The following is a 22094-nucleotide window of genomic DNA, read 5'->3' on the forward strand; positions in this document are numbered from 1 at the left end:
AACATGGATATTCTTCAAAATCTCGAGTTCGAATTTTCTGACAATTATAATATTGACTCAATATTTTTGCATAAGAAAAAAAAAATCAAAAAAAGAATACTTATTAAAACCAATAATGTTTATTCTGTATAGTAATAATAATAACAAATACATCGTAAGAAACTTGTCGAACTTCAAACATTCTTTTAATAATTGACAGTTTTACTTCGAAATTAAATGATGAGAGCGAAATTACTATGGTCGAAATTACGACATTAGAATTATATTTTATGACATTCTCAAATGAGACTTAAAAGTTATTTAAAAAAAGGGTGAAGAGGATTCAGCATGACATTAGGCGTGCTGTATTTTCACTCTACAAAATAATCAAATGAATGCAGAGAAATGGGGTTTTATCTATTGAACCGATTTATTACTTTTAATGACTACTGATATTCAACGAGAAGAAACACTTGAAACGACAGCTTCCTGAGGAATAATTTTCTTCATAGTAAGCTTTCTCAAACCTGGTAAAATGAATAATTTGACATCTGGAATACAATTCGAACAAGATCTTTATGTCTGTTTAGATGGAAATAATTTTTACTGTATAGCGCTCGTCTTGTGCCTCTAATGCTTACGCTACCTCTGCATACAGTTGAAATCAATTTATATATTTAAATAAAATTGAAATTAAAATAAAACGAATGAATATTCCGCGTAATAAAATCCAATATTTAATTAAGAAATTTGCTTAATGTTATGAAACTCTTAATGGTATCATAAAAAATGTATCAAGGCATTTAATGGTGAATCAGCTGTTCGTAGCTTTCTATGTATTGTCAATTTCGTACGTTAATGTGTACATCTCAAGATAAACAAATGAAAACGAAAAATTTGGAAACTTTTATTCTCAAAATGTATTATATGAAAAGCCAAATTTATGATATATGACACATATCAATTATCTGAGAACAAAATTTAAAGATTTTAATCTCTAAGGAATAAACGATGGATTGGAAGGTGGATGTGGTAAAGGTTTAGTCATAATCGTACTATTAATCAGATCATTGCAACTGGATTATTTTATGATTTGGATAAATTACACTGGATTACACTAAATTACATTGGATTCAAGCTAAATTTATTCAGTACCGCACCCTCAATTTTTTTCTCATTATTTTCTAATCAGAAATAGCTGGTTAAAAAATCTATCTTTGGATTTCCAATTTAGATGATTCTTGATAGTGTCACAGTTATTCAGTTACTATCAGCTTTCCATTAGGGAAGTATCATTTCTAAATATAAATTGATGAAAATCGAAAAAAAAAACCCTAGTCGATAATTATTTCTTACTATCAAATATTCAAATATAAAGAAATTATTTTTTTAATTATCGATTGATATATTTTATGATATTGAAAGGTATTTTCCTCTTCAAAAATCCTTTTCTGCCACATACAAAAATGATTTAAACGACAATAATTTAATAAATAAAATACTTTCCAACATTTAAATTAAAACACTACTGAAAAATATTAATATCTACTCAAGATAAACGATAACAGGGAATTCAACATTATTTTTAATACTATTTAGAGTCTGGATAGCTTTTGAAATTAGTCCAATTCATTCAACTCGGAATGATTCGCTCTTCTTAAGAAATCTTTGAAGAAGAAACCGATTAGCGAATATACAAATCGAGAATTCCAACGACAATCAAGAGCTTAATTCCGTCCTAACGAGGGATGAATGGGAAACAATAAGGAGCATAATTGCTGTCCTCAGTTCGGGTCGGAGTTTTAATTAATCAAATGGGAGCGATTCTCCACCAAGTCGTAGGCATTCGAATACGCCCGAAGGCATTCTTAAGATGGAGATGAGCTCGCATAACAATGCCTTCAAGGGAAGCGCTAATTACTATTAATTACTGGCAGCAAGGTGCGGGAGCTTGTGAATCGAATGGAGTGTTTTCACTGTCAGCGGCTGGTTTCTGCATAGAAGCTGAAAGTTTTGAACAGCTGCCTGCTGGTCTGTCAAGCCATCTGCCTCCTTTTGGCAGATGGCTTGCACAACATTTGATTTCACAACTGCTTGTTTTCTTTTAAAGGTTGGGTTTCTTTGTGATGATTAAATTAAGTTTCGATTTAATGTGACTTAGGTTCACTCTTTTATTTAATTTGTTTCCCTTCAGTAAGAATGTAATTTTACAATCGAATTAATTTATAATATAATTATAAACTAATAACAATTATAAGCTGATAACAAATTGGTTTATTTAATCGAATTAGTTTATTAGAGTTTGTAATCAAATTAACTAGAGTTTTGAAATTTTGAAATTTGTATATTCGAAATGGTAATACACTATTTACATATTTCAAATTTTTTTAATGAATTAATGGAGTAATTTAATTAAATTTTGGTTCCATACAATAGGCGCCATTTATCAATGAATTTGAGAAATAAGATTTCAAGATCCCATTTTATTATTATTATTATAATGAATTGTGAATGTAAGACTTAAAAATAGAAAATAATTAAAGTAAAAACATATTTTTCAGTTTACTAATAAAAGCCTGATAGTTAAAATTATATGCAAGAAATTTGTTCAATAATGCGCCACTATTTTGTATCAAATTGGAAAACAAAATTTGTAAAAGTTTAACAGAAACTGTTTCCTTTAGTTCCTTAGTATTAAGGTAATTAATTAGATAAAATAAATCCATTAAAGTTATTAATTAGTTAAAAATCATCTTCGTTAGTTAACTGCGCTGATTTAAAATATATTGGTTATTTGTGTTCAATGAATCATTCCTTGCATGCATATTCTTCAGAAGTCGTGAAAAATCTTTGGAGCCAAAACATTGTGCTGTCATTAGCGTATAATTCGATAATTTTCTAGCCATTTTTATCATTTTCTGATGAATCAGAATGCGAGTTATCTGCAGTAAATGAAGCACGCATTGAAAACAAATTTCCTTAATTTCCTGATATTTCCTTAATTTTCAGAAGTTTAATTTCACTAGACCATTCAAAATGTAGTAATTTATCAAGAAATATTAATTCGAATCTAACGTGTTTAATTAATGCTTTTTTTTTCTTTTCTTTCTGCTAAATACTAAAAAGAGTTCAAAATTAAATTGCCTAAATCAGTTTATGGATATTATATGATTTGGATTTAGCCTGATTTCCCGTTTAGTATAGTCACTAGACTCAATAAGTATGGGTCATAATCAAATGGATTTAGTGTAGAGTATATCACCAAGAATACGTTAATAGGCTTGTATGGGTCATAACCAAATGGATTTAGTGTAGAGTATATCACCAAGACTACGTTAATAGGCTTGTATGGGTCATAACCAAATGGATTTAGTGTAGAGTATATCACCAAGACTACATTAATAGGCTTGTATGGGTCATAACCAAATGGATTTAGTGTAGAGTATATCACCAAGACTACGTTAATAGGCTTGTATGGGTCATAACCAAATGGATTTAGTGTAGAGTATATCACCAAGACTACATTAATAGGCTTGTATGGGTCATAACCAAATGGATTTAGTGTAGAGTATATCACCAAGACTACGTTAATAGGCTTGTATGGGTCATAACCAAATGGATTTAGTGTAGAGTATATCACCAAGACTACGTTAATAGGCTTGTATGGCTCATAACCAAATGGATTTAGTGTAGAGTATATCACCAAGACTACGTTAATAGGCTTGTATGGGTCATAACCAAATGGATTTAGTGTTTAGTGTAGAGTATATCACCAAGAATACGTTAATAGGCTTGTATGGGTCATAACCAAATGGATTTAGTGTAGAGTATATCACCAAGACTACGTTAATAGGCTTGTATGGGTCATAACCAAATGGATTTAGTGTAGAGTATATCACCAAGACTACGTTAATAGGCTTGTATGGGTCATAACCAAATGGATTTAGTGTAGAGTATATCACCAAGACTACGTTAATAGGCTTGTATGGGTCATAACCAAATGGATTTAGTGTAGAGTATATCACCAAGACTACGTTAATAGGCTTGTATGGGTCATAACCAAATGGATTTAGTGTAGAGTATATCACCAAGACTACGTTAATAGGCTTGTATGGGTCATAACCAAATGGATTTAGTGTAGAGTATATCACCAAGACTACGTTAATAGGCTTGCTTAATATCTGTAACCTGCGTCATGAAATATACAAGGTGAAAATAATCGTACAAAAGCTATATAGTGCAGACTATTGAACACAGAACTAACAAACGTGAATCTTAATTATTCCTTGAGTTGTAGGTATTCGTTAAGAATGGATTCCTCAAAATTTTGATAACATCTTTAATTAAAGATCAGCATTTTTTTAAAAAAACTTTTTTCCTCACTAACTTTAGAGAATATTATTTCCTACAAATTATTTTATACCACTTAATAGTTTTAAAAAAGGCTTTACAATGATGTCAATCTTATTTATATACAATTTAATATTAATGAATATAAAAATAGTTCCAAGTATATTCTACAATATTTTTCATCATTTTGGTTACTAGATTTATACACATAAATATTGTGAAAATATTAAATTCATTTTTTTTAAAATGCCAGTTATTTTGTTATATAATTATATACCAGTATAATTAAAAAAAATTAAGATAAAATAAAAATAAGTTATGGTTGTTGATTAGTTGTATATAGTTATAAACTGAATAGTATTCAAATTCCGATATCTTGGAAGCTAAAATTTCTAGATTTTGTTTTCTTTTTAATTTCATATCGAAATTGCTGTAATTTATGCTTATTTATCTAACGGCCATCTTTACTATCGATTGGGAATTGATCCCATATTGATTTTGTAGTATTCCTAATGCTTCAATGATGCATCATTTGTTAATTTTTTACTGAATTATACAGCTATAGGGTAAGTGCATTCATTTCAGCTCTTCACCAGGTACACGGAGAGTCAAGACATGTGACTACATTTGAAATAATTTTTTTTGAAGAATGTTATAAAATATTTTTGCATGAAATAGATTGAAAAAAAAGCGTATGAAACATAAATACATCAATTAAAAACCAAAAATATTATAAAATTGGAAGAAAGGTTTTTTTTTCACTAAAAATATGCTTAAAGCAAAGACATTCTAATTCAGTTAATCAGACAATTTATTTAAAAACGTGCAGATAACTTTAGAAATATATCACCTAGTTTCTGGATAAAGAAATAAGGGGCATGTCTATTCAGTTTTAAAATAACGGGTTTTATTGATAAGCAACATAAAAGTTTTAGTTTTTTCCCCACACAATAAATCAATAAAACAATTTCAAATTCTTCTTAAACGAATAGGAAGCTAATTCTGCATCTCAGGAACTACATAATATACTGAGAAATTATTATGCCATTTTGAAAGAAAGATTGGCATTTTTTTAATTTTGTAAATATGCAAATATAACATTCCAAGCCAAATTATCTAACTATAAGAATCTTTACACCATCTCAGAGAAAGAGTGTTAAAACAAGATTCAAAAGTTTTCATAAAAAAATCCCTCTTCAGAAATTAGGAATATTGCATAATCTATAATTTTGCCAAATACCAACATTTCAATCTGGTTATTTACCTTAAGATCTACTTATGCATGGCATTTTTATTGAATCTGCTAATACTTTATTAAGTATTTTACTTAACTTCCACCAATGGAATAATCTTCTTTATTATAAAACTTTGTCATTAATTACGAAGTTATAAGCCTTCAATATGAAATATTCTGAAAGTAATTTTCTAGCATGAAGCGGCTTAAAGAAAAGAAGATTATTCTTGGTTATTCCCTTCTCCATTTTCTCGAGCATCTTCGCTTTTAAAATAAAAGTAAGTTCAAGGAATTCCGCCCAATAAAAGCTCTGAACGCTGCAAACGATTTACTTCCCCTTTATTTCTCCGAAACCGTTGGCAACAGCTAAACGAATCGCTTCAGACGTGCCGTTTCAAAGGAAACTCCGTACAAAGGAATTCAATAATTCCAACCAACTTTGGATTCGTTACAGAATAATGAACTTCGTTACAACGGATGAAGCGACAAGTTGTTCGGCCCCGAGCTGTATAAATTTCGATGGAATGGTCGGGATCGATAGCTGTTGGCGGGAAAAATCGAACAATTCTTCTACGAGAGAATGAAATTTCCTCAAAGGCATCGTTTGTGATGATTCCGAGGTTTGCCGTGTTCTAGAAAATGAGGGCTCTAAAATGCGCGTCCTTAAGATTGTTGAAATTAAAAGGAATTAAATAAAGAAAAGGGAGGAACTCATTTGTTCTTCTTTGGGCTAAAGTTAAAATAACGGAGGAAGTTTGCCAAAATATATCTACAATGCATTGGATACTTGAAAAACGATCATATATAAAAAATAAAATGTAGTCAATATACAAGTATATCGAAATGGCGGTTTGTTTGTACACCTTTTAATACAAATCAATAGTTTTTGTGCGATCTTACTGAAATTTGGTGCACATGTTTTTCAAGATAATAGCTTGTTTAATTTGTTAAAATGTAATTAGAATTTAAGTGCATTATTTGTATCCTTTAATTGCATTTTCCAAAAATATTATCTCGCTAAAATGATTTTTGTACAATCTTAAATACGAAAAATTATCTTTTCAACGATACATATTCAATTTTCTTACAATTTTTTTTCAAATCAAAGTGAAATTTTAAAATTTAATTTGATACAATGATCAATAACAATGTTCTTATTTCTATACTGAGAATCCTACTAACTTCAATTTCCCATCAAACAAAGCTTTGGCGGATGTTAAAATTGCGATTAAAAAATTATTTTCTTGTTTATTTGGTACTATTGTCACTTCCGTTTTTATTTCGCTGTATATACAAATATAAATTCACAAGAACAGTAAGTTGCAGACTGCTCCATTTAAATTCATAATTTTCAATCTTATTGAATAGCAAAGTGAAGTTTAAACAAATATATTCCAAAGGTGGCCAGGTGACATAAGAATATATATATTTATAAATTATAGCAGATATTGCATATATTAATTACTGCTGTAGTTATTGTCAAGTTATATATCAGAAACAATTTATATCAACAAATATTGAAAAATGGAAGATCAAAATTATGTTTGTAAGACATTGAATATTTGGATAAAAATTGTTTGCATTCAAAAATTCTATCAAAAATAGATGTGGTAGTTAAAAAAAAATTATCACTAGCTTTTAACTCGAAATTTTGTTTAGTTGCTTAATTAAAAAGAATAAAATGTACAGTGTTACTTTTCAAAACAGCGTTTTCTCAAACTAAGTAATGTTAAAAAAAATCAACCCAAGCCAAAAAAAAAATCTTTGTCAAATAATACGAAAAAATTCGCTCCGTTTCTTATTTTTTTTACATCCGTTATATAGAGCGTTTTTTACGTAATAAATTTTTATTTATGCTTTGAGAGAAAGAAGGATTTACAAAGATTAAAGTAAGAATTTATAACAGAAGTACAACCAAAAATACAGTTTCTGATATATATTAGATGTGGATAGGATGAATATTATGAGTCGTTAGCATACATTGGAAATAAGTTGAAATAAAAGAATTGCTTTGATCTTATTAAACAGATTTAAAGCCAAGAAGAAATACAAAATCTTTAATAATCTGCGAATACAAAATAATCGTGTCTAATGGATAGAGTTTAAATGGCATTAAATCATATATAACCAAGTTGTACCACAAATTCCAAAAGCGAATATTCCCATTTCTGTTATTATCAAAACTACGACATTGTTTATTTTTTTACAAAAGAAATGAGAAAATTCTATAGTAATAAATTTAAATTTAAACAATGGCGATTACATTTTTTTAAATTCATCTTACAAGATTTATATCAGGTAAAAATTTCCACTTATTTTGCGTTTCAAATGAAATAAAACATAGAAAATTTTACTAAAGCAATTTAATTTTTTTCTATTGATAATTATAATGCAATTTTTGTTCAGATTTAAATAATAATTTTTAAAGAGAATTTATTTAGTTTAACAATGATTAATATCGCTTTCTAAAATTTAATTACTGATTCTAAATTGTGAAGAATATTAAGAAAATTAATGTACCAGTGGTAAATTTATTGGTGAAAACCCCACACTACAATTAAAAATTAAATAGAAAACAAAATTTCGACTGACTAACAAATTCAATTTAAATCATTAATTCTGAGTGCTCTTGGGATATATAGCATCGCAATCAAAAACCAACGCTAAAATCTGGACAACTATGAAGAAAATAATAACAATTTTCAGTATCCGTTATACCTATGCAAAATAAAATCAACAAATGTAGATAAATACATTATTTTATATGAGTAATAAATGTAGAAAGTTTTACATAATAAAAATCTGTACTAATATTTTGTATATTATTTGTATTATATTATTATATAAATATTATATAATATTTGTATAATAATAAAATAATATTTTGACAAACGCAAGTTTGATAGAACAGATAATTTTAAACGATATAACAGAAAAAGCAGGTTTGCAAAATAGTTGCATTTAAAACGTTGCATGAAGAAAAATAAAAATCAAATATTGCATAACTACCAAACAGTCATGTTATTTAGAGGTAACCAGATATTAAAAGTTGATAAATAATAATAAAAATAACGAATTCTTTATATTTTCAGTAAACAGTAAAACACACACACACACACACACACACACACACACACACACACACACACACACACACACACACACACACACACACACACACACACACACACACACACACACACACACACACACACACACACCGCTTTACTAAGTAGTTTTGTCAAAACCTTTCGATCTCTGAATCAACATTATTTAAAAAATAAATTTCTAGCTTATAAATGATACTCCTATTTGTGCTTTAGGGAAAAACAAAACTCATAAAGAGCAAAAGCATTACCAAAGAATATTAAATCTTTCGGTAGATATAACTTTTTTACATAGGCATCATATTCCTAAAGCACTTGGAGATTTCCCATATCTCTCGCCATCCCTGGGAACGACCTGAAAAATAGCGGTCCGCGGCTTTCACAGCCACAAAGTATGCACCCCACGTAGCCAAACAAAAACTACAAATAAAATCACTGAGATTACTGGCCATCTCTTCCTCCGCCATTAACCCCTAAAACAAAGACTCTTCTTCTCGCGGCGGCATAAGTTATGGGCGAAAATATATAAATCTTAGCCTCGAGTAAAAAGAATGAGAAGGGAGAAAAAAAATTTTGCTCCTTATCTCCAAAAGGGTCCAAGAGAGAACCTAACGAAATTTGAAGAGCACCGCATTGGAATATTGATGCTTTTCAGCAGTGCATCTGTCAAAAGATGGAGGAAGCGGGGGGTGCTTGGAATCTTTGTATCGCACGAGAGGTATGCACCGCAGCGGAGAGAATATTTCTGCCCGCATTTTTGCGAGAGATATCGAGCGAGAGAATAAATGGTTCCCAAAAATGCATTTCCCTTCCTTTTTTACAGTTTCTTGGGGAGTTTTCAATAGGGAGAAATGTTTTTCTGCGGAAAATAGGTTTGGACCTCTTTGGGCGCGTTATTACTATTTTTCTATTTCGCGCATATTGAGTTAGAGCACGGAGATGTTGTCTTTTTATATCCCTTTTATTTTACATAGAAATCTAGGAAGAGTTTTTTTAGGCGAGAAATCTCAGGACGGACTGAGATGCGATTCGCCAATCTTATCTGTTTGTAGGTAGATACGGTTGCAGTTTGAAAATCTGCATGTGATGGAAATTTATTTGTTTTCCATATTCAAGGAATGTGAAGGGTAATGGTAAGTGAAAAGAAAAAAAAATCTGAATTTTTTTTCGGATAATTTGACGAAATCATTAGAGCAATATCTAAAGAAATATCATCGATTTTTTTTTCAGTTTATTTTTTATTAAAACGTTTGGCCTTTATTATTTGGAACAAAATATTTGTATAGTTTTCACTCTGATTAATCATTTATTTAATTTTTTATAGTTTATTTCCATGTTTTTATAGTTTATTTCCATATATAATTTATTTCCACGTTAATTCCTTATTTTCATTTAAAAAAACAAATGGCTAATTGGCAGATACTATATTTAAAAAGCAGAGCGCTTTTGTACATTCAATATTAAAGAAAAAAACCCATTTGCCTATACAACACCTATGATTAAAATATTATTCGCTGATCTTACACATTTGATTCAATTTTATATTAAATCTATATTTTGGTAAACCATCTTTCGTTCATCTGAATTCGATTTGTTTTATGTTTGCGAATTTTTAGAAGATTGAATGGATGTATAATGTAATGGATTCAACCACATAATTATCTTCATATAATTACTAATATTTTCTATTATCGGTGATAAAATTATTTAATAAGAATTTATCCATTTAATATGATTTAATTGAAAGTGGTTTATTGTGCATCTTACTGCAAGAAAAAGAGCATATCATCGAGTTACTATACATGACAGACTGCAATTAGATCCTAGGTTTAAGATAAGACATTTACGAACGATATATAGTTTCTCGCCAAGATGGCCAAAATTCTTTTACCGTACAAAAACACGCCATCTAGGATGACTTCAAGAACTATAACAAATTGAATATTAAGAATAAAAAAAAAATAAGAAGATACATGCATGAAATTACTAAAAATTCAACTTTGGAGACCTGAAATTATCTTTTATAGAATCTAGTTATGTTTGTCATATGTGATTTCATATAAATTGTTGATTATATATAAATTGGTTGATTGATTCATTTGAATTGATTGTACAACTGGAAATTGTAATGGCAAAAATACCCGTATCATTATAAATGGCTCTTGGTAATTTGAGGGTTCATTTACTCTTTTTTTTTCTCTATACGGAGAAAGTATTGCAATTACTAAAAAAAAATCACTGTTAAAATTGATATTTTTTTTTACTTTCCCTGAATTCTAAAGAACTAATTATGCTTGTCTTTAAACAGAAAAGCTCAAAAATTGAATAAGATCAATGAATAATTTATCATTAAATTAAAACTACAGATCAATATTTACTGCCAAACGAAAATTTTAGAGAGTAAATTTACCTATCTATGCATCACAGTCAATGTTCAGCATGATAACACAAGAATGTAATGGCATAAATGGATAAAATGTTGTACGTGTGTTTTATCAGAAGAATTGCAAATCTGTTTCAACAGAAAAATACAACAATTTGGAAGGAGAATTTAATTATGTGGGAATAATGCCAAAATTGTAGATCAAATCGTCAACGATAAGATAGCCTGCCTATCTGTCTGTACTTCATAAAAGCAATGAAAGAAATAAATGTTCAGTATGATATCATGCCACAAAAAGTGTGTATCTGTGTCAAATTTTGGATCCAGTCGGCGAAAGGTGAAAGGTTTAAAATGCATGCTCAGTTCCCTTTATTATATGATGAAGTTAAATACAAAATGAATCATATTGAGGAAATATGAAAGAAAGACAAGAGGAATACAGACAAGTTGACAGACAGTTGATCTAGAGGGTTTAAAAACAGAGGAAACTATTAGCGTTTTCGTGATCACTTTGAAAATTGCAAAAAAGCTAGTAGCTTTTCTAGAAGGAACGAAAATGCAGTCGAAGCAGCATTAATATTATTTTATTTAATTCTCTGAATTCTAGCCTTAGAATATTAACCAGTGGAAGAGGTCCCCCTAAAACTTTCTCGTTTACTCTCTAATAAAAGTGTTATATTAGATAACAACCTACGTGGCATTGGCATACAATAGTTACGAAATATTAACATTTGGTATAAATTTAGTATTTTAAGGGAATCTATAATCCTGGCGAGTTCTTTTGACGATTCATCTTTGTCATGCGGGGAATAGTATCCGAAATTCGAATTTGTCTTTTAGATCAAAAGATTGAAACTAAAATTTGACTCTGAATATATCTGAAGTCACTGAATCGACACCTGCAGTCATACATTCACTTACCAAATTTAATATATTTTTGTCGTTGCGTTTTTAAATTTAGATGTTTCTGAAAGGGACAGATAGACAGACGGTCACTCCCTCATTGGATTTGGCTCAAAATTTGATAGATGTCTACACGATAGAAATAAATATGTATAACGAACTTTATCCATCTAGCTCTCTTCATAATGTAGTTATCGTGTTGGCTTATATTCGAACAGCCGGACAGATAAACTTTCTCTGAAGGGATTTTTCTCGGAATGTGATAGTAATCTATAAATGTTGTGTAAATATTATATGCTATATTTCATCCGTCTATCTCAACGCATTTTTCAGTTAGCTTTGTCACAGACAGACAAACAGACACGTTTTTAAAAAAATTGTTTTTCGAACTGAAGGGGGGTCTAAAACGTGGAGATTCGTAAAAATATTGAGTTCGAATTTTTTCATGATAACAATACTTTCTCTATACTTCGCATGCTAGAAAGTAAAAAGTTGTATTTTAAAAGGAAAAAAAAATGTTTGATAAAATTCATTCAACCAAAAAATATTAAATAACAAGATTCCTCTTCAAAAAATCAATACAAGTTTAAACTTACTCAAGTGACAATTCCTTCTTCAGATTTCGAGTCATAAAACAAAGAAAAAAAATACGTGCTCATTACATTCAACGTACGTTTTCTTTTAGCTCAAAAGAGTTTTCTCGGAATAATTGTAAGGTTTACGTTCGTCGGGAAGTAAATGAATGACGAGCCTCCAATGACTCGAAATAACCAGTACTTAAAACTTGGGAACATCTTTCGCTGTCATAACCTCTCTATTTTCATTTACAGGAGCAATCCTTTTCGCAGCGGGTCTTCGTTTTTTTTGTTCCACTTTCCACCATTCACGCCGGTGAGCTTTGGGATAACTTAATGGCAAGTGAACGTCACGCCATTGGAGGTCACAAAAACGCTAATAGCCTCCTCTGGGAGGGAATTTATTTGATGTTTTGTTTTGGAAGAAAGGCGCATCAAACATCGACGCGTGCTTTGTTGATGCATCATTTCTTCAAACATCCCGGAGGGATTCGTTTCTTCTTTTCATCGTTCTTTCTGGTAGAAAATGCTTTCTGGGCCATGTAGATGTGGGGAGGAAAAATTGGATCATTGGGCATGCTTGGAAATGAGTTTTGTTCACGCATTGCGCCTCTATGATTAAGTACAAATTTCTTTCAAAATATAATGGAGCTTGGTTTTTTCGGAGTTGATGGGATAGCAGTAAGGATCCGATTCATTCGTAAATTCGAATGAATAAAAATTGGATCTACAACTATATATAGCAATGTAGAAAAATAATTTATTTTAAACTAAAATTTGATAGTAAACCTTTATTTTTGTTATTTATGAAATTTAATTAAAAAATCATTATAAATTAATGAATGGTAAAAAATCTTTTTACATAAAATATCGGTAATTATAATAAACATTTTAACAATGTTAAAAATAATAATTTAAATAAATTAGTAAATAATTTACAAAATTAACAACTGAAATAAGTATAATTATTATATAAAGGAATTACAATTGATACACTGAACCTCACGAAGTATTCTAAATGACCGTCGCATTAGAACGGAGGCGAGAATTAAGATTGAATTCTTATGGCCATCAGTGGCCACAGGATAACCCCACCCGTAGGAGTTTCCATTTATGTCCCATCATGGAAATGAGCATTGCAATAACTACTAAAGAAGCGAGAATCAACCACTGAACCGGAAACTCCTTATCCCCATATTTAGGGTGCTCTACGATAGAATTGAAAAAAATATTACGACAACCACAAATCGCGATTGAATTATACTCTGTCTGCCTTAGTTAATCAATATAAGTAAAACAAGCACATGTAGCACTTTTTAATACAATAAATCAGCAATAAAATTTCTAAATGAATAATGCAATTCGTATCTTTTTTTTTAACTTTTAAAAATGGGGGGGGGGGGTGAAATCATTGCTTCTTTATTGAATATTTTGTAGAAAAGAAAAGTCCTCAAGTGTTTAAAAATTATTCTTTCACGATCTCTGACAGCAAGAGCTGCATTCAACAAGGATCCAGAATTTGCAAAGAAATTTCACAGTTCGTTCTTTTAGTTTTAAATTTACCAAAATAAATAAGAATTATAATGATATATGTGAACAATATGTGGATAGAAAATTACAGAAATCTTAGAAAAGTTAAAATTGGTCCTATTAGTCAATTCCATTGTATTTCCAAATTGTAAGCCATTGGTCGATGCAGGCAAATTTACAGAAAATGCTTAAAACGGATCATCTTTAATCTTCGAAAAAGGAATGAAAGAAATATAGAATTGCAGAAAAAAAAATCCAGTGAAATTCCTGCTGAATGTCAAGGGTATGGCGACCTGTTAAGAATGTCGCGTTTTAAAAGGACCAAAATTATTCGAGTTCAAAGTTCGTGGGGAGCATGAGAGATTGGTTTATGTTAAATCTGACGTGAAGTATTAAACGGTGGTGTAGAATGGAAATTTGAAAACGAGGCGCTATTCATTTTGCTACTCTCCCAAAATGAATCTTAATTTGGCATCGTGTTGATTTTCTATAAACAGTACGTTAATCTAACTATATCTTTACAGTCTAGATTCGTTTAAATTTTTATGAAAAGTATCCTTTATGTAAAACATATGTTGGAAATAAAAGATATGTCTATATTTGTTTAAAATAAACGAAGAAATTATTATGTTACTTTTTTTAAAGTTTTTAAAATAGTCCCCAGTTCTATATTACATTTATAAAAACTCCTCCGATCTTCCGAATAAAAAAATTGTTCTTATTTTAGATTCGTTAGTGAAAAGATGCATTTGATATGTGACTTCACCCTTTGAACTCAAATGTCAAGGGTGTTTAAACACGAAATAAACGTTCGATTCTTAGACTTAAAACTCATTAAAACAGAAATCATTAACTTAAAATCATTAAAACCGAATCATAGCCCGAAATTCACATAAAAGAGAGGAAAGCTTAGTTTGCAACCGCAAACACTACATTTCCAAAATGCAATCATTTTACAATCAACAACACAATTCTGAAAGGAAGCTGGCGATGAATTTTTCCAATGTAGTCAGATAGCCAAAAGAAGAAGAAATTGAAGCCGTATCAGATTCCAATTAATCACTAAATAGTTGCACACAAAAAAGGTTCATCGCTTAATAAATGTTAATCGCTGTTGTTTATGAGACAACGAGTAGTTACTTTGACATTATAAGATGATAAGAGATAACGGCTATTTATGCCCTAGAGCGGGATTATTATTAAAGACATTTATTGAATAAATGCACAACTTTTCCGAGCTTGAAGATAGTAAAATATTAATGATATAATAAATAACTAGTAATAGTTAGACAGTCAAATAAGTTTCCAAGTGGTGGATTTCTGGTTAGAGTTATAGTTAACTAGCTGTTACACCATTAATACAATAAAAGACAGTATTATTTTAAGTTGCACTTGATTGTTTAGCTATGCACGCAAAACGACACATTAACTGGCGATTAAAATGGGTGAAATTATAATTGTTAGACTGGGGCTACGTTAAGGTTTCATTTTGCAATAGCTTTAGAATATGGAGGAACGGAATAAGAACGGAGCACTACTGATAATATATTTAAAAACCATAAGCTTCAAATCAATTGAAAATTGACGAAATTGGAGTAATGATTAAAAGTGGGGAACTCAATCATAGCCATCTCATTAGAGAATGTATAATGAAGTAGGGTTTCTGATATTTCTCCCAAAACTGAGTTTTGTGGCAGAAGAACTGGTTCTTTGGTTTTCCCTAAATATATTAAATGCATTGGCATGATTAGAGTTAGAAGGTTAAGATTAAAATGATAGTCAAATTGTCCCAATACTCTTGCAATTTGGAAATTTTGCTTCGTAATGTACTGAGTTATTCGAAAGTCCGTTAACGTTTGAAAATTCAATAATTTACGGAATGTAGATATAGAAGTAAAAATTCACACAAATGCTTGAAATGACATGGGGATTTATTGAAATAAAAAAAAAATACAAAAAACGGCCAATAGATGACTCTTTATTTGATAACAAAAGCAATAATTAAGGTAACGGGTTTTTGCAAAGACTATGTTCTTTATAACAAATGCTCACCGTGTTGATCATCATTCACCAGCAACACATCCAGTCGAGGAACAATTCTATAAATAGCATATCTGTAAGTGTGGCTAGATATTACCGTCAGATATTGTCTTTAGGATCTCTAATGAGAAGGGACGATCGACTCACAACCCATTGCGACTTCAAATACCCTCACAACCCATGTCATGTAGTGGGGTTTCTATGACAGTTTTAGGATTTTCAGTAACCGGAATTCTGCAGTTGTGGGGGGTTGACAGAACCTCAGAGTGTAAAATGGGCTTCATCGGTCCACAAAAGTTTTACAAACAATCGTCATCTTCTCCCATTTTTTGAAACTTTTTTTGTTTCAATAAAACCCCTGTCATTTCCCACATGTTTATCAATTTTTTTATGACTCCACCTACATCATTCCGTTAATTATTGAATTTTCAAATATTAACGAGGAAAACGGACTTATGAATCACCCGGTTTATGCCATTTAATCATTGTAAAACTTTCATTGCAGCGAGGAGTAATTAATGATATATTGAAACAAATCCGGCAGGTTGTGCTTTAAAAAAAATTTGAAAACACTTGCAATTAACATAAAATCGAGTTAATGGAGATGTAATGTTCGTACAAAAAATCGAAAGTAAAAAACAGTTAAAGGTATCGTATCTCTAAATGCTTTCTCTTTCTTAAATATTTTTTTTTAAAGGAGTAAATATTTATTTCACCTGAATTTACACCGAACTTTCTTTAAAAAAGAAATTGCATTTTTTAAGGCAAAATCTTGCCAAATGAAGTGTATCATTTCAAAATCTAATAAAATTTAAGATTCATTCAAAACGAATCTACATTTCATCAATGTTTCATTAGCTTCCTTTTTATCAATTGAAGTAAGTCCCAAACGAACCCTTTGTCTCCCTTGTAATTAATTAGTCGTGTAAGTTTACTTTTCCCTCTTTAAAATAAAAAAAAAATACAAATTCTTTATCTTACAGTTAAAAAGAAAAAAATATGTCCCATCAACTCTCTGCGCACCCTAATTTCTTTAAGATAAAAAATTCTGCACCAGCACCGTATCTCTAATTAACAGGCTTTTTCGAACAGTCCTTGTTAAAGTGGTTAAAAAATAAAACTTTCTTCCTATGTGTTCATCCGATTCCATGGGCATGTGCAGAAGTCCAATTTTTACTTCACGGATCAGCCAGTTATCTAGCAACGAATATGTCTCAATTTTTTGCTTTAGTTTTCCATAAAACGAAAGGATTTTCTCTTTCTCACAATTTATGAATCCATATCCTTCAAGGATTCTCTAACTTTTACTTTTTCTGTTTTTATGGGTCTCCAGGCTTCTCTCCTTGTATCTTTTTTTCTCGCAGGTGGATTTTCTTCTTCCAGTAAACTTTTTAAGTGCATTGGCATATCCCTTTTTTACGGCATCGTGCGCCCAAAGTGAAATAAAGTTTTTGATTTCGGCGAGTGTTCTGAATCGATAGCGGAATATTCAGAGGAAGGCGTGAAGGATGATTCCACTATAGTTTTCCCATTTTGGAACCAGATAGTGAAACATTTTTATGGGGGTTCTTTCGGAGCGGAAGGATAGGTAAAACTAAGACTCTCTAAAAAGGATTACTTTCTTGTAGGTGATAAAATTTATTCCTCGTGGTGTATATATTTAGAAATGAATCATGAAATATTCAAATGTGTGAATTTCCTGAGCAGCTACAATCACTCGGAGAAAAGTTATAGTGATAAGAAAAAATATGGAAAATTTGGATAAGATAAATTTGATTTTGAAATTTTATAAGACAAAAACGCGAAATTTGGATAAAATCATTTTGATATTTGAAATTTGTTTTCATAGATTTAATAAGATACAACACGTGGAATTTCGATAAGGTAAATATGATAATTCTAACATGTAAAATTTGATAAGATTAAACATCCAAATTTGGATAAGATAAATTTGATATTTGATAAAATAAAATACGCGAAATTAGAATAAAATAAATTTGATATTTGATAAGATAAAACACGTGAAATTAGAATAAAATCAATGTGATATTTGATAAGATAAAACACGCGAAATTAGAATAAAATAAATTTGATATGATAAATTTGATACTTGAAACTTAATAAGATGCAGAATTTCAATAAGATAAATGTGACATGCGACATTTGGATAAGGTAAATTTGATAAGATAAAACATGCACAAATCAATTAATTGGAATCCTCATTATGCTAATGAAATTATTAAAAAATATCTTCAAAATTTTGCATGCCAAATTTGCCAAAGCATTTTATTCCTGTATATGTCACACAGATTGCATGTTTGTAAAGATTAGCTACATGAGATTCGAATTACTATGCAACAGCCGGGAATAAGTATTGATCGGTTATTGAAAGCAAACACAAGTATTGATCGGTAATACTTGTTATGTTTGCTTTCAATAAAATATTTTATGCATGACTTAATGTTCCTGATTTTCCTAAGAAAATATTTTTAAAACAGAAGAAAATAAAATTGTGACAGACATCAAAACCGTGGCATGTAAAGAATCTAACACCTACTTTTTACATCACATAAATTAGCCATCCTTATAGGCCAAATTATGATACAATAGTACTATTAAAAAACAAATTGTCAGAAAAATCTAATTTCTACATTTTCGGTTTCTACATTTCAACATTTTACACATATTCTGCAAATTTTACTTTCATATTCCTCATGTAAAAAAAGAGATATTAAACAGAATTCTTTTTTACTTAGCTGCTAAATTTAAAAAGAAAGCACGTGATTTGAAGGCATAATGAAAATATTTTGAATTTCAGTTCATAAATAAAATCTATTGTTGAAAATTAAGCTAAAATTTTTTTTAAAAACTTGCCAAAATTCAGGAAAAGTCTGCATGTTAATTAAATTGGTATTCTTTAAAATAAAAAAAAATATTTAAATTATAATATGATGTAAAAACATTTTTGTGTAACAATATTTTCAGAAATTATCACAATGCATTTTTAATTAATTAAAATTCTAAAAGAATTTTTTTTAATAATTCCTAAGTACACCTTTTAATCCTCAAAATTATATATGTACCAAATTTGGTACCTCTAGCTCAAATGATATGTCATGCAGAACCCAATAAGCACACACGTTCTGTTTCGTTATCAGTAGAGACAGCCAGGGAGATATAAATTATATACATTATACTCTTTTGTATAAGTTTGTTACATCTGCTATCAAAATATTGCACACTAGCCGCCTTTAGCAACCAGTCAGTTCACCTGGAACATTAGCTTTTTTTTTTCGGTTCAAATAAATCTTTTACACATTAGTTAATGTTCATAGGTCCCTTAAAAATATTTTGAAGCAAGAAATGATGATGGGAATTACAATAGCGTAATTTTATTAAATTTCGATTTGTTTTGTTTATTGTGTATTTAAATCTTTCGAAAAGAGACAAGTCCTTGATATCTCAGTGTTACTTAAAACTCGAATATCTGGTAATCTATTTCAAATTCTTGTTATCTTTTGTAGAACATAATTTTACTTTGATTATTTTTGTAAACCGTGCATATATTTAGTAGAATATTTCTTTTTTTTTATTTTTCAGCAATAGGAGAAAACAACGAAAATAATTCATGAAGTAAGGAAAATAGTTTGAAATTCATTGAAACAAGTATGGTTGTTTTATTGAAAATTATGCAAGTATTTTGATAGCAAATATGCAAATATTGTATACAAATTTAAAAAAATAATATCAGAAATCAGAAAGGAATAACTTGCACAACTAAATGGGAAAGAAATTATCAAAGAAATTACACAACAAATTATTTTATCTGAGTTATTAAAAAATTGTTGAATTTTAACCCTTTAAAAAGGTCATTTTTTCTAGTCATATGTTAAAATATTTTTAGGCTTAAAATTACAATAAGAAAATTGATTCATTTAGCTTATTAGATAAATTTAATTTGATTCATTAATTAATTTGGTTAATTAAGTAACAAATCAAGACACATCATTTTGTCTGAGATAAAGAACTGAAGCATCTAAGTTTCTGACTTACTAAAAAAATGTGTCAGAACTTATGCCAACCTACACAATTTCATACAAAGATTGATAAATTTGGTGGGAAGCATACTTCCCACGGCCCTAGAAAGGGTTAAAATAATGAGAACATTTTTGGTGCAATAATATTTTTGGAAGTTGGCACAATACGATGTCAAATGTCTTGAAAATTTTTAATTGAATTTTTTTTTAAGATTTGCTTTGAGGTTCACGTCGTTATCTTAGAAATAATATTGGTACTAAACTTGGTGACTAGATTTAACGGTTTAGCCAACAGGCAGTTACACATGCATTCTCTTTCATTATTAACAGAACTTGTATGTGATTGTTGTCACAAAAAGTTATAATGAATCAAATATTTCAGCTGCAACATCAAACTTTTACTAAGTGCGTTTTTTGATGTATGAATCACCTCTACAATATGTTCAAAGTATTTACATCAAAATTGGAGAACAAAGAATGGGAATTTTTCAATAAACGCCTGTTTGAATGTTATTAAAAAGAAAAGAAACTCACCATTTATTTTAAGACCAATATTTTTGCTTAGTCCAGGTCCGATACCATTTTCGACTTGGCATGCATAGACTCCAGCGTCCGATTCCTGCGCTTGCGCAATAATCAGTGACCCATTCGACGAGATCATCCATCTCGGATTTGAATACATGAAACCGCTAGACTGATCCTCGCCATTTCCACTTGTTGATCCACTCCCACTGTCACCTGGAATGTAGAAAATTGTATATAAATTACATTTCGTAAGATATTTATTCAACATTGAATATGTAGCTGATTTCACAAATAATTTTAGCATTAAAATGTGATCCTGTTGAACCATTCAAAAAGAAGAAGCAGTTTAAAATATTTATCTCTAATGAATGACAACAGAGACAGATATGATGCATAGCTAGATAAAAGAAAGTTAACATTTTATTTTACGCATTTAACATGAGCTTTACTTGTTATGATATAAACAATGACTCTGAAATTCTTTGCATTTGAAGTAAATGATCCCTTTTTATTAAACTCAATGCTGTAAAGATCTCGCAAATCTTGATATTTAGAAGGAATAGCGTGGTGTATACACGCTGTCTTTTATGTGCCCTTACAAATAAGGCTAAATTTTACAGGGCTAATTTCTGAAGTAGTTTGAATAAACTACTAAATAATTTCATCTGACCAGTGCTTCTGTCTTTGAACATCTACAGTTTTTTTTATCACCCATAAATCCGTTAACTAAGAACCGGTTTTTTGTTAAAATTAGAACAAAATGCATATTGCGCTAGAATGATCGAATCTTTCTTTGCACATTGCAGTACACAGAACAATTTTTCCTGAAGTGTTGCCGTTTTTTTGTGAAAAAACAACAGCGCTGATTTTACCTGGATTATTCGAAGATATACAATTAATATTAGAGCTTAATCCAGCTATGTATCGTACACGTCTCTATCTGTTATATTTCAGCAGAAATATATATTTTTTAAACCCACACTTTCCTTTTGGATAACCAGGTATTTCAATTTTAAATTTAATAACAATTATTTTCCCAAACACTTACAACCCCCAATTCGAGTAGTGGAAAGTTTTCTAAATTTAAAAAGTTAAATTAAATTGGAAGAAAAATAAAGAAGGAAAAATACCATCTGAGCTGTAAAACAGGAATTGATTGTCTACAAGCCATAGGATGGAACAAGATTTAGTAAATTTATCAGATTGTAGCTAAGACAGTATTTGCAATATTCAATATTAAAGATTTTGGTGACAAATCGATTTTGCATCTCGCCAAGGTTTCGGTACTGTTATTCAGGTTTACATCAAGATATCCCGATGAAAATGTTGTCATCTTATGCAGTTTTCCTTATATGATGTTGTTCTATCAGAAACAGTTTAAATTAGGTTTTTTGCCGATTGCTAACATATTCCTTATATCCATCATAACTT

The 22094-nt window shown here is 29.8% G+C and overlaps 1 protein-coding gene across 1 annotated transcript in view; it reads right to left on the minus strand.

The window, feature by feature from the left end:
• Positions 1-22094, minus strand: part of LOC129966265 (cell adhesion molecule Dscam2-like) — a 217908-nt gene that overhangs the window by 67470 nt on the left and 128344 nt on the right. The window contains exon 4 of the mRNA XM_056080679.1: positions 20673-20876. Coding sequence (XP_055936654.1) covers positions 20673-20876 — 204 coding nt within the window. The remainder of the gene's footprint in view (positions 1-20672; positions 20877-22094) is intronic.

This window comes from Argiope bruennichi, chromosome 4 (assembly GCF_947563725.1).
Source record: "Argiope bruennichi chromosome 4, qqArgBrue1.1, whole genome shotgun sequence".
NCBI lineage: Eukaryota > Metazoa > Arthropoda > Arachnida > Araneae > Araneidae > Argiope > Argiope bruennichi.